The following is a 24,563-nucleotide window of genomic DNA, read 5'->3' on the forward strand; positions in this document are numbered from 1 at the left end:
TATTTAAGTTGGCAAAAGCCCTTTTTGGGGAACTTTTCTCTTTTGGTAATGGCAGACTGATGCCTGTTAGGAACTATGACAGCTCTGGACTTGGTGTGGACAGCATTTCATTTAGAATCCTGCCCCTGGGGAAGTCTTCTCCTCTTACAGTTGTCTTGCCTCAGGGAACTGGCAAGCTCTCCCATTACTGGCACTGCTAGATTATGGGGAAGTTGGCACAAGTCCACTCTTAAGTTAGATGAGCAGGCCTCCCTTCCCTGAGCATGAGAATAAGAACCAGCCCCTTCTCCTGAGCCTGACCAAAGGCTTAAGGATGCCCAATCGTATCACTTTCCCTCATCTTTATTTACCAAAGGCTGTTCTAGAGAAGTACTCCAAAGTTCAAGAAGGGTGTGAATAGTTTATCTGGCATGATTAAAAATACCCTGGACCTTGACCAAACTAGGCTTTGTCAACTGTTCATTAAAATATCTTCCTAACATAAAGAAATTGGTTGGCATAAACCATCTTTTTAGAAGCCAGGCTTATCTAAGAACTAAGTGACTTATGATTCCCTAAACCCTGGGTAAACTGGAACCAATGTGTAGGGTGAAGTGTATGGAACAGGTGGCTGTGGGCTGGGAGCTTCTGTTGTGCAGGCTGCATGCAGAGTCAGTCTAGTATTTTTTTCTACTTTTGTGTATGTTTTAAAATTTCTTAATGAAAAGCTGTTTTAAATAATTCTTATGGGAATAAAGAAAAATGAGCCAAAAGTTTATTATCTAAAACACATTAAAACAATCTTCACTTTTACAAAAACTTCATTTTTAAGCTTATTTCTGAAAAAGCATAATCAACATTTCATAAAACCTAACTCATATTTGTTTCCAGGTAAAATAACTCATACAAGCTAACTTGAGACAAATGGAACAATCTAGTAAGGAATGGAATCCTTCAAGAGCATCTCTCGTTTTCATGGCCGATAGAGTTCCCTTGAGAAGGAATTACAGGCAAGCCTAGCTAGAAGGTACACATGTGCAGCTGCTGAATGCCCCAAATGGTAAAGCTAAGGGAACTACGGCTGCCTGGAGAGAAAACACAGAACTCTGTCCTTGAACAGCCCTTTTCTAGTAACATTGGGGCCTTATATGTATATCTGATCAAAGATTAAAAAGTTGGACATTACAAACACAGACCAACTACTATTTTGATGACTATGATTAAATACTAGTTTGCCCTCAAAAACAGTGGCGTTGACTGATCACAATACTTGGAAAACCTGCTTTTGAGGACTTATATAGAAATGAGATCACAGAAAAAGACATTATGATTGGCATTCTCTAACAACCCTGAGTCTGATACCAGCATCTTGAATGGAAGGGACAGGAGCTCAAGGGACTTGTCTATGCTTCCAGGGAGTAAGACCCTATGTTCCTCTCTGTCCTTCCATTCAAAAATGACACCTTCTGAGCACCTGCACAAGATGAGTCCTGCACTGTGGTCCTTGTTCTCAGCTTCCTCTAGGGTGGTAGGGAAATCAGACAAAAACACAATCATAATTCAATGTAATAAGTAGTGCATTGTGTGGCACGACAGTGGCAGTAACTAGTCACTGCTGACTCTGATAAATACAGATGCATATTACAGCGTGAGGCTGAAGAAGATGGGCAAGCAGGTCTTCCTCACACAGGAGGCAGTGGCATTTTGTCATATTTTTGGAAAAGGATTCTTTGGAATAATTCCAAAATCTTAGAAGTTCGTGAAAATCCTATAGAGCTTATGAAAACAAATCCCTGATGAAAAGTCCAGCCCCTCTAATTCTAGTTATTCACAAACTGGATCCTGGGGAATCATTTTGCTCATGTGGTTGTAACATATATTTGCACACTTCCCAAATTAGACAGCAGCAGGGGCAGAGCCAGCTTAAAATAGGGGATAAAGGGAGAGGAGAGAGAGTAAGGAGAAACCAGCAGTTTCAAATGATACCTTAATTTTGAAAACTACTGGCTTGGCTGGAGATATTTTAAGAAGCTGAGAAAAGAATAAAAAGAAGAAAATTAAGCTCTTAATGGCACGTTCAACTCACTTCAGGACTCTTCCTCCCCTGTCCCCAAGCTCCCATGTAGTGAAGTTGAAGGGAGTTTAGAGGGGAGTGACGGCAAAGACTCCTTGAAATAAGAGTCGGGAAATGTATTTCTGAGCTAAGCTTCCAGGGGATGCTGGCGGTCCACAAAAGTCACTCTAGTAAGCCAGTGTCTCAGACACCAAATTTCAAATTCTTTTTTACAAGCTGAGTCCTAAAACTCCAATGTCTACAATGTGTAGAGACTGATAAGGGTAAGCACCATCCAGTGCAGCCAAGAGCAGAGAAACTCTTCTGGCTACAAATGCCTGTCAGCCAGTGTCCATTAGGGTAGAACAAGGAATGAGGGTCCGGAGATTCGACTGAGGCTCCTGTGGAGCCTATGAAATGAACATCAGAAACAGAGCCACTCGCTCGAGAAGTCTTAGCCTCCCTGAGTTATGAGCAGAAGGGACATACAATTTAAATGGAATCTGGAGTCTAAACACAGGTCTCGCTGAGATGCTGCACTGAGCACCAGAGTCAACCACTGACAGCTATGCTCTTCTGTTCTGTATCATCTTGTTGACTCCCATTAACTTGAGAGGTGTTAATAACCAAGTGCTTAAATACAATAACAAGGACTGAACGGGTGGGAAGGGCAGGCCAAGGAGTCAGAACACTGTCTGTTCAAGCATCACAATGAATAAAAATCCCCAAAGCAGCTTGTACTGGGAGACTGGAAAAAGTTAAGCAGTAATCTCGAAGCCGAGTTGTTGACCCATGTTACTATCAAAGCTATTAGATGGACATATCATTGGGTTCATAGTAGAATTTGAGACCAGACTACAAAGGCATTTGCAACTGATTTTTTTTAAAAAGTGTTAATTTAAAAGTTAAAATTATAACCACACTTCTTGAAGCAGATTTTTGGGGTATTGTTTATTTATTCATTTGTTAATGTGAATCTGCAACTGGTCATACCAATTGTTTATTCAGACAGGTATCTTGGGTCTATTCCACAAATTCTCACTTTATAAGCATGTTGTGAGATGGTTCAGTGGGTAAAGGTGCTCGCCACCAAAAGTTGTCCTCTGACCTCTACATGTGCACCATGGCATGTATACCCAAGCACAGACACACACACACACAGACACACACACACACACACACACACACACATACACACTTTATCCATTTCTTTTATCGCGAGTAGGAGAGATGGCCTCACTGTGAAGTACTTATTGCATAAACATGAAGACCTGAGTTTGCTTCCCAGAACTCATTTTTTTTTAAAAAAAGCTATGTGCTTATAATTCCAGTGCTGGGGGTAGATGGAGTCATGTGGATCCCTGAGGCACACTGGCCAGCCAGCTAGCCGACTTGGCAGGTTCCAGGTCAGTGAGAGACTCTGTTTCAAATAAAAAAGAAAGTGGACAGTGCCTGAGGAAGGATATCCTCTGCCCCATATGCAAACACACGAACGTACATGCACACATGTGAATGCACATGCACACACATGAATGTGTACTCCCTCACCCCCAAAAAGAGTATGAAGGACATGGTTTCTTCCTCAGCATTAGGAAAAGCTGGGTTTCTAAAATATATACTTGTTACTCTCCTAATTTACCCCTATTGGTGACTTTGACCAGTGAAATAAAATTCTGTTTTACTGTCTGGCTGTTGGAGGTCACTGACAGTTTGCAGAGAACTATGGAGATGAACCCCTGTGTGCTAAATACCATCCTTACTTTTACTTTCTTCCCATTAGTCTGCTTCAGATACTTTTGTTTCTTCCTCTCCTCTTTCTGCATGCCTTTTTAAGTTGCCTCACAAGCATCATTTGATACATGGATATGGACAGGTGAAACAATATGCTGTCTTCATTGCTGAAAGCTATCATGGCACAGTATTGCTTACTGGCTTTTAGGTCTTTGGGCCAATTCAGAGTCTAACACATACTAAGAGGATGGACTGCTATCAACCGGTATTTATTCTTGGCCATGTTGACCCCTTAAGGAACATTTGGGTGAGCAACAACATATATAGCAAAACAAAAGAAAAACAGAGCAGGGGCATACCCTTCATTATGGAAGCACAAGGCACAATGGGTGAGAGCAGGCTCTTGAGGCAGACCAGACCTGGTTGGGTTCAAATCCTGTATCTATTACTTACTGCCTATGTGAAATTTCTCCATCCATAAAATAGACAAAGAAGGGTAATGAGCTCATACACTCTTGTGGGGATTATGTAACTTGTTAAAATGTTTAGACTGCACATAGTGAGTGTTCTATAATGATCACATCAGAGTCTCTAGGGAAGGCGAGTTCTGAAGATCAACCACACATACAACACTGAGGAGTAAAAGGTATCCAAATTCAGTGTCCAAGCTGTGAAGCGAAGTAACCACACTGGCATTACCCTTCCAAGCCTCTCTCCTCTTCTGTTGAGAGATACTATGAATCCCCAAGCTACAGACCCACAGGGACTCATTTATAAGAACTTAGCACAAAGTCTTGCACATACTGTCACTATACTTACTACTTTAGAATTACCTTTCTAAATAAGAGGTGTCACATACTCTGAGAAATACATTACAGCTTCCAGGTAAAGCAGGCCATTGAAAAGAAGAAAATATGGCAGATAAGACTAAGAAACTTTCATCTCTTTATAGATTGTGGGTTTGGTCTGTTTGGAGTTAAAAGGTGGCACAGATAGAAAACACGGCAAAGTCATTCACACGGTATGTAACAGCCTCTCCAAAAGGAGTAAAGCTGGGAAGCTGGGACCAACACACTTACAGAGCCATGAGCTGCTGAGCTCTTGGAAGGGTCTCATATCAGCACTGCTGGTCTAGGGGATTCTTGTAAGTTCTTTCTATCTCCCATTTCATTAAGAAGCCCCACTGACAGAGCTGGAGTTGGGAGTTGGGCTGTCTGACTAGTTCTTGGCAGGGCAGATGACTGGATGGTTGACGAACCAGTGATTTTATATTTTAAAGTCATGCTAAGAACTTAAGTTTTCTAACTGGTTACTATTCTTGGACGGGTCCAGTAATGGTACCAGAGAGCAGTTTCTGCCTACTGAAACTGATAGCCCCTCTAAACTCAGGCTGACTTCATGTGTTCTGGAGCTGACATCCGTGAGACTCTGGGGAAGTCTGGCAGGACATGCTTGTCCTCTTGAATTCCAGTGTCTTTAAAGCATCAAGGTGTTTAGAGACTGGAGCAGTCTGGATTGGATTACTGGGGCCACTGACACAGACACTGCATTACACCTTTGATGTCCCCTTCCCAAGCCTGCTTCCTGAATTCCTTTGAGATCACTGGCCAGAATGACCATTGAGTGCCATAATGGCAGGCCTTTAATTGCATAATTACAATGCTGACAACTGCTTCAGGAGGGAAACGTAGAGAACAGTGAAACTAGGAGAGGAGGAAAATACAATAAAAGAAGAAACAGTCTTAACAACTGTCCTAAAAAATTTCTGTGAAATTCAGAAGACCATCATGGTGAGAGAACGTGAGTGACAAAGGAAAAATAGTTCTTTATTGAGGAAGACAGCACGTTTCACAGATGAGGAAACAGGCATACTTTGATCCTGGGATCCAGACTGCAAAGCTGGCCTGCTGGTGCTTGCTCCTCAATAGGCAGGAAAGCCTCTCATCTGGTCAGACACTAGGGCAGCAGTAGAAGTTTCCGTAACATTATTTTTGCTGAACAGAATTCAGCTATAGTTTACATACCCTGGAATTATCCACATCACACATTGACTTAATTGCAGGTAAATTCCACAGTGTCTCCCCTCCCGCGGATGCAAACACTACTCTGGAGTATCGGTCACCTGGTAAGATGAGAAAAAAGGAAAGATGCTCGTAAATTATTCATTTATCTGGAGTCAGAATTCAGAAATAATTCAAATATGAAATCACAGAAACAATCGATTAGCACCAGGGAATCTTTTCTTTTGATAAATTCCAGGAGAGGGAGGGAAGGAGGGAGAAGGAGCGGGAGAGGGGGAGAGGGGGAGAGAGAGAAAGAAAGAGAGAGAGAGAGAGAGAGAGAGAGAGAGAGAGAGAGAGAAACGTAGCAATGCCTTAGTACTGCTTTAGCTCCAAGCCTGTCTACCCATTCACTACATCTGAAAATTGTAAGTATGTAGCAAATCTATTTTTGATCTGAGTATAATTAGGAAGAAAAATCCATAAGAACTTTCAGCAGAAAATTAACTGAATGCCTCTCTCTTAATTTCGTACCACCATAATAGCATGTGAGACACAAGAGTGATGCACTAGAGAATATCGACAAGGGATCATAAAGATAAGTTTCCCTGGCTGCTAAGATGGCAAGTGGCTAATTTAAAAGCAATAATGACAGAGTCCATTTAAATGCCGAAGGGCTGAATCACAGGCCAGCATCACAGATGCCCTGTGTATTCTGACTGAGCACAGGGCTTCTATACGACACCAGGGTCTAGAAAAAGTTTGAAATTAGACAGTATCAACGGTCTCTCAATAAGGTGGTGTGATGCACTGGGAGGGGCATGGTCTTTGCATCAGATCTGGCTATACCCAGCCCTGCCACTGACCACCCATGTGACCATATGAAATCAACTTTGAACTTCTCAGAATCCTACTTCCTCATTTGTAAAATGGTGATAACACCAACCTCAAATAGCCGTGAGAATGAAATGAGAAACAGGTGTTCCGTAAGACTGCGCCTATCTCAGCTATTAAAAAAAAAAAAATCTAACATGTAGCAAATAAAACAAAGTAGACTAATTTTATCTACCTTTCTTATCTAAAAAATGCCTAATTGCACTAACAAAATTAATCGGTAAATTTATAAAAATTTTTTATTACAAATGGTTTTATTCATGATAGGTATTATCTTATGTAGATTGGTTTGGGGTACAAAATCAGCCCTGTGGAGACAAGCATTTCATTCACATGGAGCCCATAAAAGGCTTCAGTCAAGCCAGAACTTACTGCTTAGGAGACAGAAACACAGTGTGGACTACTGAGATAATAACCAGATTTTACTTCCTGAATTTGCTAATGTTCTTACTGTTTAAGACATTAACAAGAGATGATTAAGCAACGATGTACAGCAATACGTTGATAGGGAAAAACATAGAACAAAGAAATAATCAGAATTTAAAATTTTCTAATATGTTTCAAGAGATAGGAAATGTTTCAACTTGTATTGCTTCCTAGATCAGTGTAAGATTTTAACCTCCTTCTCTTCCTCTATCTAAAACATCAAAGATTCAAGCAGAGATCTTATTAGATCCTCTGGAATCTAATAAGACAGGGAATACACATTGAAGAGGACTTTAACATAAACATTTGTTCATGAGAAACTCTAATTATCCTCAACTCCTCATTCCTAGTAACTCTGGCTGGTCAGTGTCTAACAAGCCTGATCTGTAGTTCCTTGATGCGCCCGTTCCTATCTTCCTGCAAGGTAACAAGGTGACTTTATATTTCACTGGATTTTCTCTAGTGAGTCTGCTGCCAACATTTAGAAATCTGTGGCTCCACATTAAAATTTGGATTCCTGACTTACAGGAAGTTCTTGCAATGTGCTAAGCAGCAGCTGGTTTCCTCAGACAGGACAGCTGCTCTTAGGCTCCCACACCTACCACCGATCCACAAGTTCTTCCCAGCCAGACTGACATACTCACATCAGGTCTGAGAACCTTGAGCTCTAGACCTCTGCATCACACTTCATTCAGCTCTCTGGCTCTACTGTTAAGTGATGAAACAGGCACAAAGATGGTTCTTTTTCTATCTAGGCCAGTTCACTCCTCCTCAGGCAACCTGGTAGTCCCTTGCTCCCAGGATGTCATCATAGTGATTGCTAAACTTCGTGTGGACACGTAATCAACATTGGCATTGGACACACATGAGCAACATAGGGCACTATAGCCCCAACTGCTGGATTCAAGCAATTCTCCTGCCTCAGTCCTCAGAGTAGCTGGGACTACAGGACTGGGTCACCATGCCCAGAACATAGACAGTTCTTAATATACACTTGTTTTCATTTAAACAAAGCTATAAAGTATTTTGTAAAATAGATTACTCCATGGTTCAATCCAAAAATATTTACTTGTTACTTGATCTAGAAATAAATAGTAAAAAGAATTTGACTATGCCTTAAAACTTCAGACAAGGTTGAAAATTTTATTGATCTCTTCCTTAAAGTTCAATATAACTCAATCACTTTTTTCTTAATTTTTATTGCAGGTAAATTCAGCCTAGTGGCTGACAAACCTAGAAGTAAAATCAGTTATTTAGCTAAAATCTCTGATAGATACAGGGAAGCTGCGTCTCTGGCCACATTTTTAGACCTCAATGGACTTCTCCCTGGCCAGCTAGGAAGCTGCTGCAGGCACGGTCCACATTCACATCTGCCCTCACTCGGGCTACTCACTTGGAACATCGCAGAAGAAGCTGTCTTTGTGGAAGTTCCAGTCCACTTCTCTTTTCTCTCTCTCATAATGATCATCTGACCACCTATCCTCCCGATGGCTGAAATGAAACAACGTCTGATGAAGTTTTAGCTATTTCAAGGAGATACGCAGAGCCCAACCTATTTAGCTTTGGATACCAAGCTGGAAGGATTCATGTATGCAACCAATATTAATTTTTCTACTTGAAAAGAAGAAAAAACATCTTTTCATCATAGTTCAGCAAAATCTTTTTAATCACAAGTTAAACTTACTGGCAAAAGATCTGAGCCTCATTTTTTTTTGTGATAAGCTTTTTATTTGTTTAAAGATATGCATGCTTTTTTGTAAATAAACAATAAATTTTTGTAGACAGTCTTGATATGTTATCTTTGATTTTTCTGTGTAAAACCAGTTCACTATAACTAAGGTGTTAGTGGATTAGATTGAAAGAAATTTGTTAGGCAAGATTAGGGGTCATCATCTGTGAGCACTTTTGGCTACATAGACTAATGTATTCTGCAGGTTTATATCTGAGCACTTTCACCTTCTTTCACTGGTATTTCATGTAAGGTATCAACCACTGTAATTTTGGCTGATGCTGAAGCCTGTCCTTGGGAATTGGACGCACAGCATTCATATTCTCCAGCATCTTCCTTACCCAGAGGAGGACAGAAGAGGCTGTCGGATCCCCTGGAACTGGAGTTATGGACAGTTGTTAGCTGCCATGTGGGTGCTGGGATTCGAACCTGGATCTTCTGCAAGAACAGCCAGTGTTCTTAACTGCTGAGCCATCTCTCCAGCCCCATGAGCCTCATATCTTACACTTAGCCTTTTTGCTCAGGTAATAAAGGACCCATTAAGTAGTATTTTATCTAAAAGTAATACAAAACAAGTGATCACCTTTTGGCTTGTTCATCTGCATATTTAAAAGGGTAATTTGCCAGTGTTGCCTTGTATCCTGTATTTTTCACCATGTTGTTCCATGTGACCAGTCTCTGGCCTATTACAGTCCCTCTTGGTTCAAAACCCTAAAGCAAAATATTACAAGTTCCCATTAGTGTATTTTATTTTGCATTAAATACAATTATATTAACAACTTAGGAACGCAGTATCACAGTGATATGTAGTTTTCAACAAGAAACCCGGACGTTGGTCACAGTGACTGCTGAGGTGACCTTTGTTCACATGAGTTGCCCTGACATGATCACCTCACACTGTGACAAAGTAGCTTAATTCTTTGGTTTCATGTCTCAGGAAATGGGGGGAAAAGTCTATTAGATACTAAACTGCCTAAGCATTTAATACATAATTAATTCTACCTTGTAAAAATTATGGTCAGAATAAATTATGTTACACAGTTACCGTTTTTACAAAGAGTGCACATGATCGATCATATTTTTCTTACTATTCCACTCCAGAGGAACATTTACTTTAAAACAGATCCTGTTATCTGTTAGTTACAATGAAATTTCTTTAACTTCTCTAGAGAGGAGGGGAAAGAGATACAGTGTATAAGTCTGTATGAAAATATTTCCATAGTAGGTAGATTCTTCAGTGTTGCTTCTTGTTTTAAACATGGAGACAGAGAGGCAGTATTTCCCAATACTTAGAGTTAGCAAGTTCCTTGACTTTACCTAAGAACATCTACTTTCAAAAAGAGAGTTAAATATTTACTAGTGGCTGAAGTAGGTTTTAAAAGAAATGGGGGGCTGGGTATGGTGGCTCACACCTACAATCCCAGCACTCACGGGGCTGAAGCAGGAGAATGACAAGTTCAAGGCTAGCCTGGGCCTACAGTTTAAGACCCCCATCTCAAAAACAAAGAAGAAAAGAATTACTAATGGGATGCAACATGTATGTTAAGTACTTAATCCATGGAGATGATTTCAGGCTGAAGATGAGCCAAGTTCTCCTTACCAGAAGTGGATCCGAGAAGTCAGGAAGCTCTGGCACTAACACGCCCACCAGGGCACAGACCACGATGAGCAGAGTGCACATGCCCAGCACCACCACCGGCCAGTCTGCTAGCAGGGCTGCATAACTACAAGATACAAGGCAAGCACAAAGTGACCTCTGAGAGGCAGTGTGGAGGATCTTTGTGACCACGAGAGCAAGGTGTTAGGTTCTCATATTTTAGATCTAGTATAGGTACCTACCAATGGGATTTTTATTATTTATATGTAATTGAGGCAGAAAATGAGATCATTATCCTTTTATTTTTCTGATTAAGTAGCAGTGACACATCACAGGCCACTGTGCCAGTATACTGTCGGTATATGACAAATAACAGTTCATATCTCTACCTATGTCTGAGAGGGAGAGAGTGAAAAGCCACACTTTATAGGTAAAAAGAAAAAAAAGTTAACAGGAGCCACCCATCCTCCTTGAAGTATCTCCTAGAACTTTTGTTTCTGTCATTATTCTTTCTCTATACCTTCAAACCATCAGTCCTTAAAAAAGAAATCAGTCTATAAACAGGTTCATGCAGTATAAATCTGAAAAACAAGCAAATCAAACACTTCCCATAGCCTATCATCTTTCCTTCTAGGAAAAAAAAAACAACGAATACTATCATCAGACTGAGTTCCACGAGGGCAGAGATGTTTGCTCTGTTTAGTGCCGTGTTGGTGCCTAGGGCAGTATCTCACAGAAGGGCCAGTGAGTACCAACTAATGAACGCTGGCCAGGCTCCCACCACCTTGCCCTCTCCAGCCACCAAAGGCTGCCTTCAGGCTCTCTGACACTTCACAGCCTTCCTCCATCACCAGTCCTTTCACTGGCTTTTTCTTCAGATACCCTTCCATACCATCTCTGAGTATAAGAACCATTTCTGTAGCCCTTCCCGGGCCATGCTTTATCATCCCGACACTTCTAGGTCTTAATATGAACTGAGTGCCAACCAGAAGCTACTTAAAGTGAACTTTTTCTAAGCTTCAAAGTGTATCCAGTAAGCTTCCAGGTTCTTAATCGTAATTAGAAGAAAAACTCAACATTTAACGTGTGACCACTACTCTCAAATTCTCAACAATGCTAGCTCATTTGGCTAAGTGATGGCTAGTTCTTGTTCATATGAAATGGGCTTCTGAAGTTTATGTTTATGAAGTATTTTTTCAAGATCATGCTTGCAATACTGGAGACTTTAAATGCCTAGAAAATATTGCTGTATAGCTTTCCGATCTCTAAGACCGATTGTTGTTTTTTATATTCTGTTTTCTTAACAGATCTGACTTTGTGGGTTTATTTACTTCAAATTACCACTCTGATAAAGGAATTAAAATATAACATAACTACACCTAAGGGACTTGTACTGGCATTTTCCAGAGGTGATCTTTTAAAATAACTTTAGGAAAATAAATAATAGTTTGTACTAACGGGAGTACTAGTGACCCTCCCGCCTCACCCGAGTATCATTTTACTCATTCTTTTTGCTTTGTTTTCTTTTGTTTTGTTGCTTTTTGAGACAGGGTGTCCCTGTAGCCCCAGCTGGCCTGGAACTCACTATGCTACCAGGCTGGCCTTAATCTCAAAGAGATCTGCCTGCCTCTGCTTCTGCCTCTGCCTCCCAGTGCTGGGATTAAAGGCATACACCAACACACCCCACTAGCTTACTCATTCTTAGATCCACCTTAGAGGTGAAACTGCAACAAAGACAGGCTGAGGAGTTCATTCAATCACAAAACCTTAGGGAACCTTAAGTACCTTAGGTCTAGAGTTTGACTTTTTAACCACTGTGTTTTCATGTCTCTTTTCAAACACAAGAGAAACTAAAGATATCAGGAAAAAGTAAACTTGGCAAATTTTGCTTCATCAAATTCACATTTAAACTCCCAGTCCCATTAAGAGTTAATTTCTCTCTAAAAAAGCACACAGGCCCAAGTAATGCCAAGTTGCAACATTACTTATCTGACTGCACTTTCTGGATTTAAAAAGTTATTGAGGGAAAATCTGCGAGGTAAGCATAATTGTGGATGCAATGAAAACACGTAAAATCCCAATGTACTGTCTGTGACTGTTCAAATGCCTGTACTGAGTGGCCAGAAGCCCAATGCAGGCACACTCTTCCCACTTTCTCTCCTCCATCAAATGCAAACTAAGACAAAAGCCACTGGGTCTGCAGCAATGCCTTTTGTCTGAATAGTGCTTTTGAGACTTTCTGTTTATTACACACTAGACCTTTGAAATATCAGCCCTGTGAAATGAAAAAGGCTCCAGGCTCTTACATTTATTCATTACACTTTATTTTAAATGGATCCGTTTTCTTTCAAATGTGCCAGTTGTTTTTTTACCTACAAACATGTTATCAATAGAGGGCAGCAGGCCTCATACTGCCTAACTTTTATACTGTGGTTTAATTTATCAAAGAATAACTTTGCTTTTGTTCTTGAAATACCTGCATATACGTACAGAGAAACTTTAAAAACTTCTTCGATAGCTGCTTTCTTCCCCCTTTGAAAACAGGTGGTTTTGATTTCACAGCCCTGTTGCCCACCATGTACAAGCATGGGCCACATGTGGAAGCTTTATGGTTAGGACTTTAGCACATTTCTTCCACACACATTAACCTCACTATGTTATACTTCCACTTCTTCACAGAGCAGATGGTTCGTGCACTGGCCTCTCCTAGAGACAAGCATTCACACTGGAGAAATGGTACTGCCATCCTGAGCACATTCAGCGCTGTGGGGCGATGCCCAGCCATGCAGACAGTGCTCCTCCTGAACACCATGCACTGCTGTGGACAGCAGCTCTGCCCCTTTCGCTATCTAGGCCAAGCTACAGTACTGCTATGGGTGCTACAAGGAAAACAAAAGCTTCATTACAACATGAAACCCAGGCAATGGTTATAACATCAACATTTAAAAAAAATCTGTAAACTGGGAAAAGCAAAGGAAATTTAAATGATGTAGAAATCATATATAATACAATGTGTATGTATGCACACATAGAAAAAATTTCACTTCTGAGCAAGAGTATGTAAACATTTTTTTTTCCAAAATGAACCACATGTGCATGAGAACAATTTTCAAAAGGACTGTTCCTTTCACAGTAGGCTGCTCTGTACATTAGCTAACTCCTACCTTGCACTCATCTGCTCTAATTGGGAGATGTTTAGATAAGAACACTGTAACTATAAACATAGCTCTCCCCTGTCACACCTGGATTAAGCAGGGTGTGACTTCGGGGGAAGGGCTGGGTGCAGCTCTACCCAGCTCTACTGTCTTTTCAGTTGGCTCTCTCAAATCCCCTTCAGAATGAAGCACAAGGTGCAGGGGGTCTTAAATGTGCCCAAAGGTGCACCATGCCTCTGAGTGACTGGGCAGGCTGCCTGGCTCCCTGGCTTAGGATGGTACTGCTGTGTTAGACTGGTATCCAACAGGAAGTCCCTCACGTACACTCACAGGTTCTCAACCTTATTGCCAGGCTTACTCTGGAAACAGACCTGAAAGAACTGTTAAGTAAACTGAGTGTCTTATCACCTTATACTCAAGTGACATTAAATAAGGGCGTGCTTTACACTGGTCATTGACATTACAGGAAGGCTCACAATAAATTATTTGCTCCTCTTAGCTTACTTTTTGTAGTCTCTCCAGAAACTTTCTCCCTCTCTGTGCAGAAAACCATGACTGTCAGGGGTATGGGTCTTTTTCTGACCAACCATCCAAGCTGTAACTCCTTGTGGCCTGCCTTTGTTCTCCAGACTCCTCAGCATTGTCCAAACCAACTAACTGACTGGTCTTGGTTTCTACCTTCCTAACTTGAGCAAATTTTAAGATCTTTAGCTTGCTTTCTCTTCCTTTCTCCCTCTTCCCAACTCCTCTTGTCCCTTAAAGGCATTTCAAAATGTTTGTTACTAATCACAATGTTTCCAGTGGCATCAACTATCAACCCAATGAGAAGAATGACTTAAATCTGAAAAAAAATTTACACACACACACACACACACACACACACACACATAGAGAGAGAGAGAGAGAGAGAAACAACTCTTCTATGTGAGGTAATAAATTCATCTAACAATCAGCATCAAACAGTAAGGATGCAAGGCATTTTGGGAACACAAAGATTAGCAGGCACAGATCTTGCACTCAAGGAACTTACGGTCAAATACAGAAAATCAGATACAATCAGAGAGGCACAGATAGGTACAAAAGGAGGCGAAAATGTGTTTTTACAAGAAAAGAAAAAATATTTGGGCAACAAGAGAAAAATCATTTCCAGGTGAGTTGGGAAAGGGGAATCAGGAAAGGCTTTCTAAACAAGTTGTATTTATAGGCAGATATATACTAATAAGGACATATTAAGACTTAGAAAAATCAACTTAGTAACATAAGAAAATTTGACTCTCTTCAAAATGTAAATTTTCTCAGCTGAGAAATAATAATAATTATTATTTCTAGAAAAGTGAAATCCTTTTTCTTATTATGGCACGTTTACTTGTATATTTTTTCTCTATCTTTTCCTATTTTTTCCCCCCACAAGAAGAGGGCCAAAATGGAAGAACTAGATAAAATATGGTATCCACACACAGTGCAACAGAATATTATTGGGTCTTGAAAAGTAAGGAATTTATGACATACTATAATATGTATGAACCTGGAGGGCATTATGCTAAATGGAATGAAGTCAGTCACAATGGACAAAAACTACCTGATTCTACTCACATGAGGTGGTCAAATTTATAGAGACAAAAAGGCAGAATGGTGTTTGCCAGGGCTGTGGCAAAAGGAAATGGGGACAAAATTACTATTCAATGGGTTTCCGTTTTACCATAATGCATAATGCTGCAGGATGGTACTCTTAAGAATGACTGAAACTGGGGTTGGGAAGATGGCTCCATGAGTAAAGTACTTGCTATGCATGCATGAAGACCTGAGTTCAGATCCCCAGAACCCATGTAGAAAGCCAGGCACTGTGGGCAGAGTCAGGTGGATCCTGGGGACTTACTTGCCAGCCAACCTAGCTGAAACAGCAAGTTCCAGGTTGCTGGAGAGGCCCTGCCTCAAAAACAAGGTGGGAGATGAAGATACTAGCCTCCACACCATGCACACAAGGCATGCGCACCTACACATGAATGTGCACACCTACCCCTCGCCCCCACTTCCCCCAATGGATTTTAAAATGCAGGGGCTGCTCTCAGTTCCTAGAGCACACGCTTAGCACATGCTAGGCCCTGGGTTCAAGTTCTAGTATTGCATATACACAAAGTTAGAAAGTAATTTATATATTGTACTTTATCAAAAATTTTAAAAGCATTGTAATTAGGAGAGTTTGCTAATTAAAATTTATATAGTCATTTTATTCTAAATAGATGAATAGTCTTCTGAGACAGATCTTAATTTTTACCATTTGAACTTCTTTGGAAACTGAATTTTATGGTCACTCAAAGTTTCTTAAACATAAGGACACTATGCCTGGAACTACAATGTCTGAGAGCAAATGACAGTGTCTTTGTTTTCAGAAATTCTTATATTTAATTTTCCACATAGAAGAACACCCCCATATTAATATAGTTACAATTTTGAGGGGCAGAAAAAAGGCTAATTCATTTAAAATAAACAGCCATATACTCAAGTCATTGTAACTGGCAGAAAGGTAGGTACCAGTTACTCAATAAGATAAAGGAGCTTCCTGTGACTCAGTTTTTTAAAAGGGGTAACAAGACACCAATTTACATAGAAGGAAATGCAAAACAGCTAGACAAACATAAACGAAGAGACTGATAGAACAGAAAGGGAAGAAAGTCTGAAAGATTCAAACCCACTTCTGGAGAGAAGGGTTCTACAAGCAGTCAACTGAGGAGGAAATGTATTCTTCCTTCATAAGATTATGAAGGAAGGGGCTGGAGAGATGGCTAAGTGGTTAGAGTACTGGCTGCTCTTGCAGAGGACCCTGGTTTGATTCCCAGCACCCACATGGTGGCTAACAACTGTCTGTAACTCCAGTTCCAGGGGACTCTACATCCTCTTCTGATCTCTGTGGGTATTGTATGACACAGGTGCACTTACATACATGCAGGTAATATATCCAGGCACATAAAATAAAAATAATTAACTAAAAAAAAAATATATATATATATATATGAAGAAGGTGTAAAGAGCAGCAAAATGTGGGGAAACAGTAGAAGGGAAATCATATGCAGAGAAGCTTTTAACTGAAGAGGATAATTCAAATTACTCTACCTTTTTGGTAACTTGAAAGGTCTGGATGGTCTGAAAAAGAAAAAAGAAAATGATCAGAAACAAAGTATCATAACATAAAGAGGCCTTGCACACATCTGAGCATCTGGTCCGTTATTCCTCCTGTGAAGAGTCTTAGAGGAGGTAACAGAGATGGCCTGAGGGATGTTATACACATGGAGACATCTTTACAGACTGGTTCACATGCTCCTGAGGGAATCACAGAAGGACTGCACGGTGAGTTCAGGAACCCAAGCCTACCAGTTTCACTCCCCTCTCTCCTGACAGAAGTCCTCAATCCCTAAGCCTCCAGTCTAAACTGCCTTTCTGCTTAAGCACCCCCACTCCAGCAACATATCAATAATCAATATCTTCTCATTCTGTTTTCTCTTTGAGGTACCAGCTGCTTCTTCTAGCTTGGCCTTCTTCCTGCGCCCCCCCCCCCCCCATTCATTTTTGTTGTTTTGAGACAAGGTCTCATGTAGCCCCTGACTAATCTGGAACTTGTTATGTAGATGAGGCTGGCTTTAAACTCTGCCTCTAGAGTGCTGGAACTAAGGGCAAGTGACACCATTCATAGCTTAAACTTCTTAATACTTAACTCTTCTCTGTCCACTTTAACAAGGATGGTCTTACGGTATCACGTCACTTCCTCCCCACAGTCTGTGTCACTAACTCTCATCCTTTGAACTCTGCAACCAAGTACACAGCATGAGCTTGCTAAGAAATTCCAAACTCAGTCTCAACTTCCAATTCTTTATTCCTACCAGATTCATTATTTTCTTATTTATTGGCCCACGGTAAGCTTTTTAATAAATATTTGACAAAATCCACAACACATCTACTACTCTTAAGCACAGTGGTTCTCAATATGGTCTGCAGACCCCCGGGAGTCCCTGGGGCCCTTTCATGGAGTCTGTGAGGGTCCAAACGTGTATGTGGACGGACAGATTTTCTTCATGTACATCATATATTTTAACCAAACAGGATGCAGTATGCTGTTTGCAGAGAATTCTCTTCTCTTCTGGGTAAGCCACACATCAAAGAGACTCCCGGAAATGTTCAGTGATACATCACTGAACTGTTTCCTTGGTAGTATAATTTTTCATGAAAATGATATTTATATTAACATATAATAGACTCATTATATACTTTTTCATATTTAGACACTGAACACACAGCTTCATACATGCTAAGCAAGTATTCTAACACTGAGTTATGAAAAGCCCTCTTTTTATTATATTTTTATTTTGAAACAGGATCACTAAGGATCTCACTAACTTGTTTAGGCTGGCCTGTAGGCCAGGCTCACCTTGAACTTGCAATCCTTTTGGAATATCATCCTGAGTAGCTGGGATCACAGTCCGCTTTACCAAGCCTAGCTTGCCAGTATTCTTTAGTCAGTTTAATTAAAATTTTATCAATTTCAACTCCAATATGGTTCATTTCAGCTATGGCCATATAAGCAAAATCTCTTTCAATTTTTGTGTTTTAAAAAATATTTTATTACTTTTATTTTATGTGTATGAGTGTATTGCCTGCATGTATGTGAGCGCACCCTTGTCGTGCAATGCCGCAGAGGTCAGAAGAGGGCTTCAGATTCCCCTGGAACTGGAGTTAAGGATGGTTCGTAGCTGCCATGTAGGTGCTGGGAATCAAACCCGGGTCCTCTGCAAGAGCAGTCAGTGCTCTTAACCGCTGAGCCATCTCTCCAGCCCTCAATTTTTGTGTAAAGGAGTCATGAGGACAAAGATTTGAGAATCACGTCACTAGTATATAGAGGTTATACAAATATTTCCTGACTGAATGAATGGATTCCTAGGTACAGACTCTCCTAGTGTGAAACCTTCTACTAGGCTGTTCCACACACAGAGGAAGCAAAAGAAAACACAAACATCTGCCCTCCAATCTTTCTACTTCAAGATTCTACTCTTTCCATTGTTCAAACCCTACTCTGGAATTTTTGAAGAGCTAAAACCTAAAGTCCTCATCCATATTCCATCTCCATTTCTATTTGTCACAAAGTTACATCTATTCATTCTTCAGAGCATACTTATCTAACCCCTAGCATATCATGAATGAGACAAATAGGCTCCCAAACTTCATGGTGCTTATGTTCTAGAATGCACTGTGTATGAATCTGCTTCTACAAAAGGTGCATGTGTTCCACATTTCATGCTTTACTCACACCTCCATTCAAACAGGGTCAAGTCAGAATCAAGTCAGGACCAAGAAAGGGAAAGAATTGGAGAGACTGGAGGCCTAGGAATGCATCGTGGAGAAACACCCTAGCTTCACTCTGGTCTGTGTCTAGAGTCGACTTCAACCTGCTTTAGAGGCAGAGACGCAGGGCACCTGAAGCTGCTCGTGGCTAACTTGCTGTTCCGTGCTGTGGCTGTGTGTCTGTAGAACCACGGAGAGGGGAGCCCAAAGGGACAGTCATAAGGCATTAGTCTCTTATATAAGAAAAGAAGTAGCTTTACTTTTGGGAGATGTGGACTCAAGAGATGTGGGCTTAAGTCTGAGTTCCTAGTAAGAACAATATAAGAGAATCTGAGACAATATTCACAGCATTACTAAGAATATTTAAGCCTATATGTAGAAATAATTTATTTTTAAAATCTAAAAAAAAGACTAAATACCTATAGAGGAAACATTTGTATTCATATTTCTAAAGCAGTATAACACATGGTCCCTGTCCTAGTTTGTTCTTCATTGCTGTGACAAAATACTCTGACCAGTACCAACTTGGGGAGGAAAGGGTTTATTCAGTTTACATCTCCCAGGTCACAGTTCATCAGGGAGCCCAAGGTAGGAACTCAGGGTGGGAACCTGGAGGCAGGAGCTGGAGCACAGGCCATGGAGGATCACTGCTTACTGATTTGCTCCCCTGGCCCCTGCTCAGCCTGCTTTCTTATGCAACACAGGCCCACCTGCCCAGGGGTGGCACCACCCACAGTGGGCTGGGCCCTCCCACATCACTCAACAATCAAGAAAATGCCTCACAGACATGGTCACAGGCTAGTCCAATAGAGGAAATTCCCCAATTGAGGCTCCCTCAACCCAGGTGTGTCAAGTTGACACTAAAGCTATCCAGCACAGTCCCCTTGTAGCTATCAAATTAATTTGTTAGATTGACAAGTGGGCATGTTTTATTACTTTTTTCATTTCCAACAGCAGTAAAATCAGTACACAACAAATAAAAACAAGAAATTAGGTTCATAAAAATCGAGTAAATTTTAATTCTTTCTCTTTCTCTCTCTCTCTCTCTCTCTCTCTCTCTCTCTCTCTCTTGTGACATGGTTTCCCTGTAGCCTTTGTTGGCCTGGAACTCACTATATAGACCAGGCATGTCAGAACTAGGCTCTTTTATATTTTCCTAAACTTCCTTCTTGTTTATCTCTGAATCCTATGACAGAGGCTCTATGATTCAATGCTACAGGAACCACAATTCTGACAGTTAATAAGAAAGGTTCATTAAATGAAAATTTTTTTGAAAAAGCCTGCATACTATACACATTCCTTAAATACAGAACTGTAGCTTAAGCATCAACGTATGCTCAGTGAACCATGGGCTACTAATGAGCTACGAGAAAAACTGACCTTTACAGCCAGTGAGACAAAGTACCAAATACGAAAGAAACTGGTGCAGGCAGAGCCTTAATTTTCCACTGTTTTTCTAGTTACATATTCTCAAGGGGAACTCTTGAAATCCACACATAGCTTTTGCTATCTTTACACCAAAAATGGTCCACAAAGCTACAATTCTAGACTATATCACAGTAGGATTTTGTCCAGAAATGTAACTGTACCGCACGCATTTGGGGTACAAGCATGCTCTTTCCTCCCACTCATCCCCATAATGTTTTGTCTTTAAACTGAGAAATCCGTGTGGATCTAGGACTAGTTTACTCCTGAGAGATGGCATTCTTTCTGCTTGAGTACAAACTTCATTTTACTTTAAATATTAGAAAATATGTAGAAACTGCCAACATCAGATGAAAAAGAAAAACTGAAGCTACTACCAAGACACCTGGGAAACTATATTCTGAAGTTCTGAGCTAATGGGCATGACAAACAGACACTAGAAACAGCCAAACCACACCACAGGTAAAGCACTGAAAACCATTTGGTTACAGGGTCACTTTAATTCTCTTCAGAAGACAGCATGCGAACGGCCACACAAGGAGCTCCTTCACTCTCCCAGCTCTTCTCCCATTCACATTTTTGGGATTTGCCCCTGTAATACCCAGCTAACAAAGACCCTGCTGGATGATCTTTTGGCATCTTGTGTTAATAAACAACTAGCAAAACCAGATAAACAAACCTGATCTCTTAGAAAAACTGCCTTTTTCACAGGGTTGATTCACTTTTTAACACCATTCAGTGAAAGTACATGCCAGCTGCCCACAGCCAAACCAACCAACCCAAGAAACAACAGCCTTCAGTAGCAACATCTGCCCAGTCTTTGGTTGGAGATTTAGCCTTTTTCCTGCTAAGAAAAAGCCTAAAGAAAGATAACATTTACGTGTTCTAGAATGCACTCCACAGAGGGTGGTGCAGATAAGCGGGGTCCTGCACAGTTTCCTAGCAGGAGCCAGGCTGTAGTGCCATTCTCTTCCACCCAAGAAAGCATTAAAGATGCCTTAGGAAAAACACTTGCAAACTGGAATTCTTATACTTAGCAGTAAGTTGCCACTGGCATGTCACGCTTGAGAAGGGCAGTAGTAGCTGAGAAGCTTGGTCTCAGTCCTCTGATGGTGAACTGTGGGATATGTGCACTCGGTCAAAGAACAACCATGGCACCTGCAGAGCTCCCAGGATGGAGAGTTGGGGGGGAGAGCTAAGTATCCAGACAATGGGGAAGATAGGGAGATGAGTGGAGTTTTTAAAGGCGATAACAGGAAAAAACGACGTGTAGGAGAAAAGTTAAGAGTGTGGAAAGCTAGGTTTCTTTGCCTCAACCTTTCTTTAAATAATCTTTGGGAAGAAAAGGGTTGGGATTGCAGGACAAAGGAAATGAACATACTGAACCTTGAAAACTCACCTTCAGCTGGAGTATTCTTGACATTGCTACAGGATTACTAAAGCAACTACCAAAGGCCCAATGTCAGCTTTACACACTCCAATCAGCTCTTTCTAGCACCCAGGAAAACACACACACACACACACAAAAAAGGCTTTGGATACTTCTGAGTAACTAAATACTATGAAAGAAATGTACTCTGGGCTTTATGACAGTAACCAAATGAAACCTAGAAAAGCAAGTCGAGCAGCACATTTTGGTCTCAGTAGTAACACGGGATCCTTCCAGTGTCTCTAACACTGAGGATACTCTATAAGGAAAATGACTTCAGTGCTGGTATGTTAGGAAGAAAAAAGAACCCACACTTTAATGAGCATGCTTTAAAAGATTTCCAACAAAAAACAAAGCCATTCTTCATCATTAAGTATTCCCATGAATCATCACTGGCATGAGGGTTACATCGTGAAGATGAAACAGATACCCGGAGACAAGCTAAGCCTAGACTACAGGGCATTCTTCACACATCAGAGAGGAATGTTTAAAGTCTGTGTCAAGTGATTTGAAGGCTAACAATAACCACAAAACTTTGTGTGTAATGCAGTTCCTGAACGCTTAAGAGATGTTGACTCAAAAGTGTCTTGATATTTATCTTGATATCTAGAAAAAAAACTGAACAGAATCTGGGCTACTACACAAAATAAACCAAGAGGTGAGAGGAAAGGATTCAGAGTGGGAGACTGATAAATGCTAAAAAGTTCATCATGTGTTCAATAAATATTTTAAGTATGAAGACACTGTGCATGAGAGAATCTTGAACTTGGAAACCAAAAGATACAAAGTAGCATGGGGCCCTAAAATCATTAGCTGACTGATCTGAACAAGTTCTTACTCACTTGCAATGTGTGAGACAGTATAGGCAGGAGCTTTCTGCAAACCATTTAACATTATCCAACAGGGAAAAAGAAAATACTACCTTTCTCTTGGAAACACTGTTCAAGCAACAGTTAAGTATAAGTGGTATAGAAGACTCAGTGGAAATAAATATAAAGCCCCTTTATTGATAAGCACTATGAACCTTTATGACTTACAAGATTCAGTGATACTTGCTAATAACTGAATATATAAAAAAATGCTGGGGACTAGGGGTAGGACTCAGGGGCAGAGCACCTGCTGACATGCACAGATCTTGGGTTTGATCTTCAACATCATTAAAAAAAATAAAAAAGATGGCATTGCACACACAAGTCTAACTGGTGTAAGAGACAATGAGAACTGTAAGAAACCCCAACAGGCATCTCATTCACAGGACAAAAAGGTCTCAGATCACAGGAGGAATCAATGGTCGAGCCATCAGTTCCTAACTAATCCTGTACTTTCTCAGGAAAGAAAGGCTGCACACTGATGAGAGCTGAGACATTATTGCTTGTTAACTAAAAGTGGAAAGGAGGGCGGAGTGGGAGATGCTTCTTAAGAGCAAACGCCACAGGTACACAGGAGGGCGCATGCACAGACATCCCCAGAGGTGTGGGAAAACCCGAGAGCAAACTGAATGCCCAACTATCAGCAAGGATGCCCATGTAAACAGTGGTGTCCCCATGCTGGGGGCTAGGACACAGAATGAATGTACATGTTTAAACATGCTGATATGGAAAGGACTGTGCAAAAGTGACATTTCCAAACAAATCATGTTCCAGTTATATGAAAAAAAAACCACATACAAAATAAACATACGCATTTTAGAAACTGGGCAGGGAATGTCGCAAATCAGTATACGAGCACGTCACAGAGGAAGTGAGAGGCTGAGAGGAGAACCACCAGTGAGTTTTACCTTACTGTTTTCATTTTCCAAGAGAATATATGTATAAATTAATTCTGTAATTAAAGAATAAAAGGAGTTTTCAACAATATTTTATTATTTTTATTTTATGTGTATGAGTATACTACTGCCTGCTTGCAAGTGCACCTGTGTACAATGCCAGTACAGGTCAGAAGAAGGCATCAGATTCCCCTGGAACTGGAATTACAGATGGTTATTAGCTGGCATGTAAGTGCTGGGAATCGAACCCAGTTCCTCTGCAAGAGTGCTCTTAACTGCTGAGTCATCTCTCCAGTCCCATAAAGGAAATTTTTAGAAAGGGTAACTGGAATCGGGTGTTGTGGCTCATGCTTTTAATCCCAGCACTCAGGAGACAGAGGCAGGTGGATCTCTGTGAGTTCCAGGCCAGCTGGTGCTACAGGGAGACCCTATCTCAAAAAAAGACCCCCCTGACCCCCAAAACGGGTACCTGGATATGTACTCACTTGTGTGCATGTGACTAAAGTATCTAGAAACTTCCCATTGATACAGAAGTCAGGAGCATGACACAGGTGGCTAACTGCCAGGTGGACCAAGAAGTAGCACTGACCCAGTAAGAGGTGTTCAAAGAACTTAAAAAAAAAATGCATTGAATAAAAAAAACTTTACTTAATTATGTTCAAGTCACATTTTCCTGTACTTACTAAGTCACACCAAGTACCCCCATCACCACTGGAATCACTGGGTAGCTGATTAAAAATATTCCGGTCTCTCCCCAGGGATCTGGCACAGTAGGTCCTGAGTAGAGTCTAGATAGAGCTTGAGCCACAGCCTTGGACATTCTACAAGCGAAGTATGATCTGCAGATAAGCAATGAAAGATAAATATAAAAAGAACGTAAATTTAAAGGTATGATCCTTAAGTGAATGAGGAGGGAGAGAACACTGGACCCCATACTCCTAAGTGCTGCTCCCGGAACTTGACCTAAAAGGAGATTTGAGCTAGGTGCTTTGGGAAGGTAGGGTTGACAAGTGGACAGGAGGCAAGGAGGGGAGGAAACGCTGTGCCAA

At 40.8% G+C, this 24,563-nt stretch overlaps 1 protein-coding gene across 10 annotated transcripts in view; it reads right to left on the bottom strand.

Moving 5' to 3' along the window:
• The window catches only part of Disp1 (dispatched RND transporter family member 1), a 214,822-nt gene that overhangs the window by 4,654 nt on the left and 185,605 nt on the right, over positions 1-24,563 (bottom strand). For all 10 annotated transcript variants that reach the window (XM_029559001.1, XM_008823749.3, XM_029558999.1 and 7 more), the window contains 5 exons: positions 16,676-16,705; positions 10,413-10,536; positions 9,396-9,523; positions 8,477-8,574; positions 5,788-5,885 (listed from right to left, as the gene is read on the bottom strand). In XM_029559001.1, coding sequence (XP_029414861.1) covers positions 5,788-5,885; positions 8,477-8,574; positions 9,396-9,523; positions 10,413-10,536; positions 16,676-16,705 — 478 coding nt within the window. The remainder of the gene's footprint in view (positions 1-5,787; positions 5,886-8,476; positions 8,575-9,395; positions 9,524-10,412; positions 10,537-16,675; positions 16,706-24,563) is intronic.

This window comes from Nannospalax galili, unplaced genomic scaffold (genome assembly GCF_000622305.1).
Source record: "Nannospalax galili isolate Female #2095 unplaced genomic scaffold, S.galili_v1.0 scaffold368, whole genome shotgun sequence".
NCBI lineage: Eukaryota > Metazoa > Chordata > Mammalia > Rodentia > Spalacidae > Nannospalax > Nannospalax galili.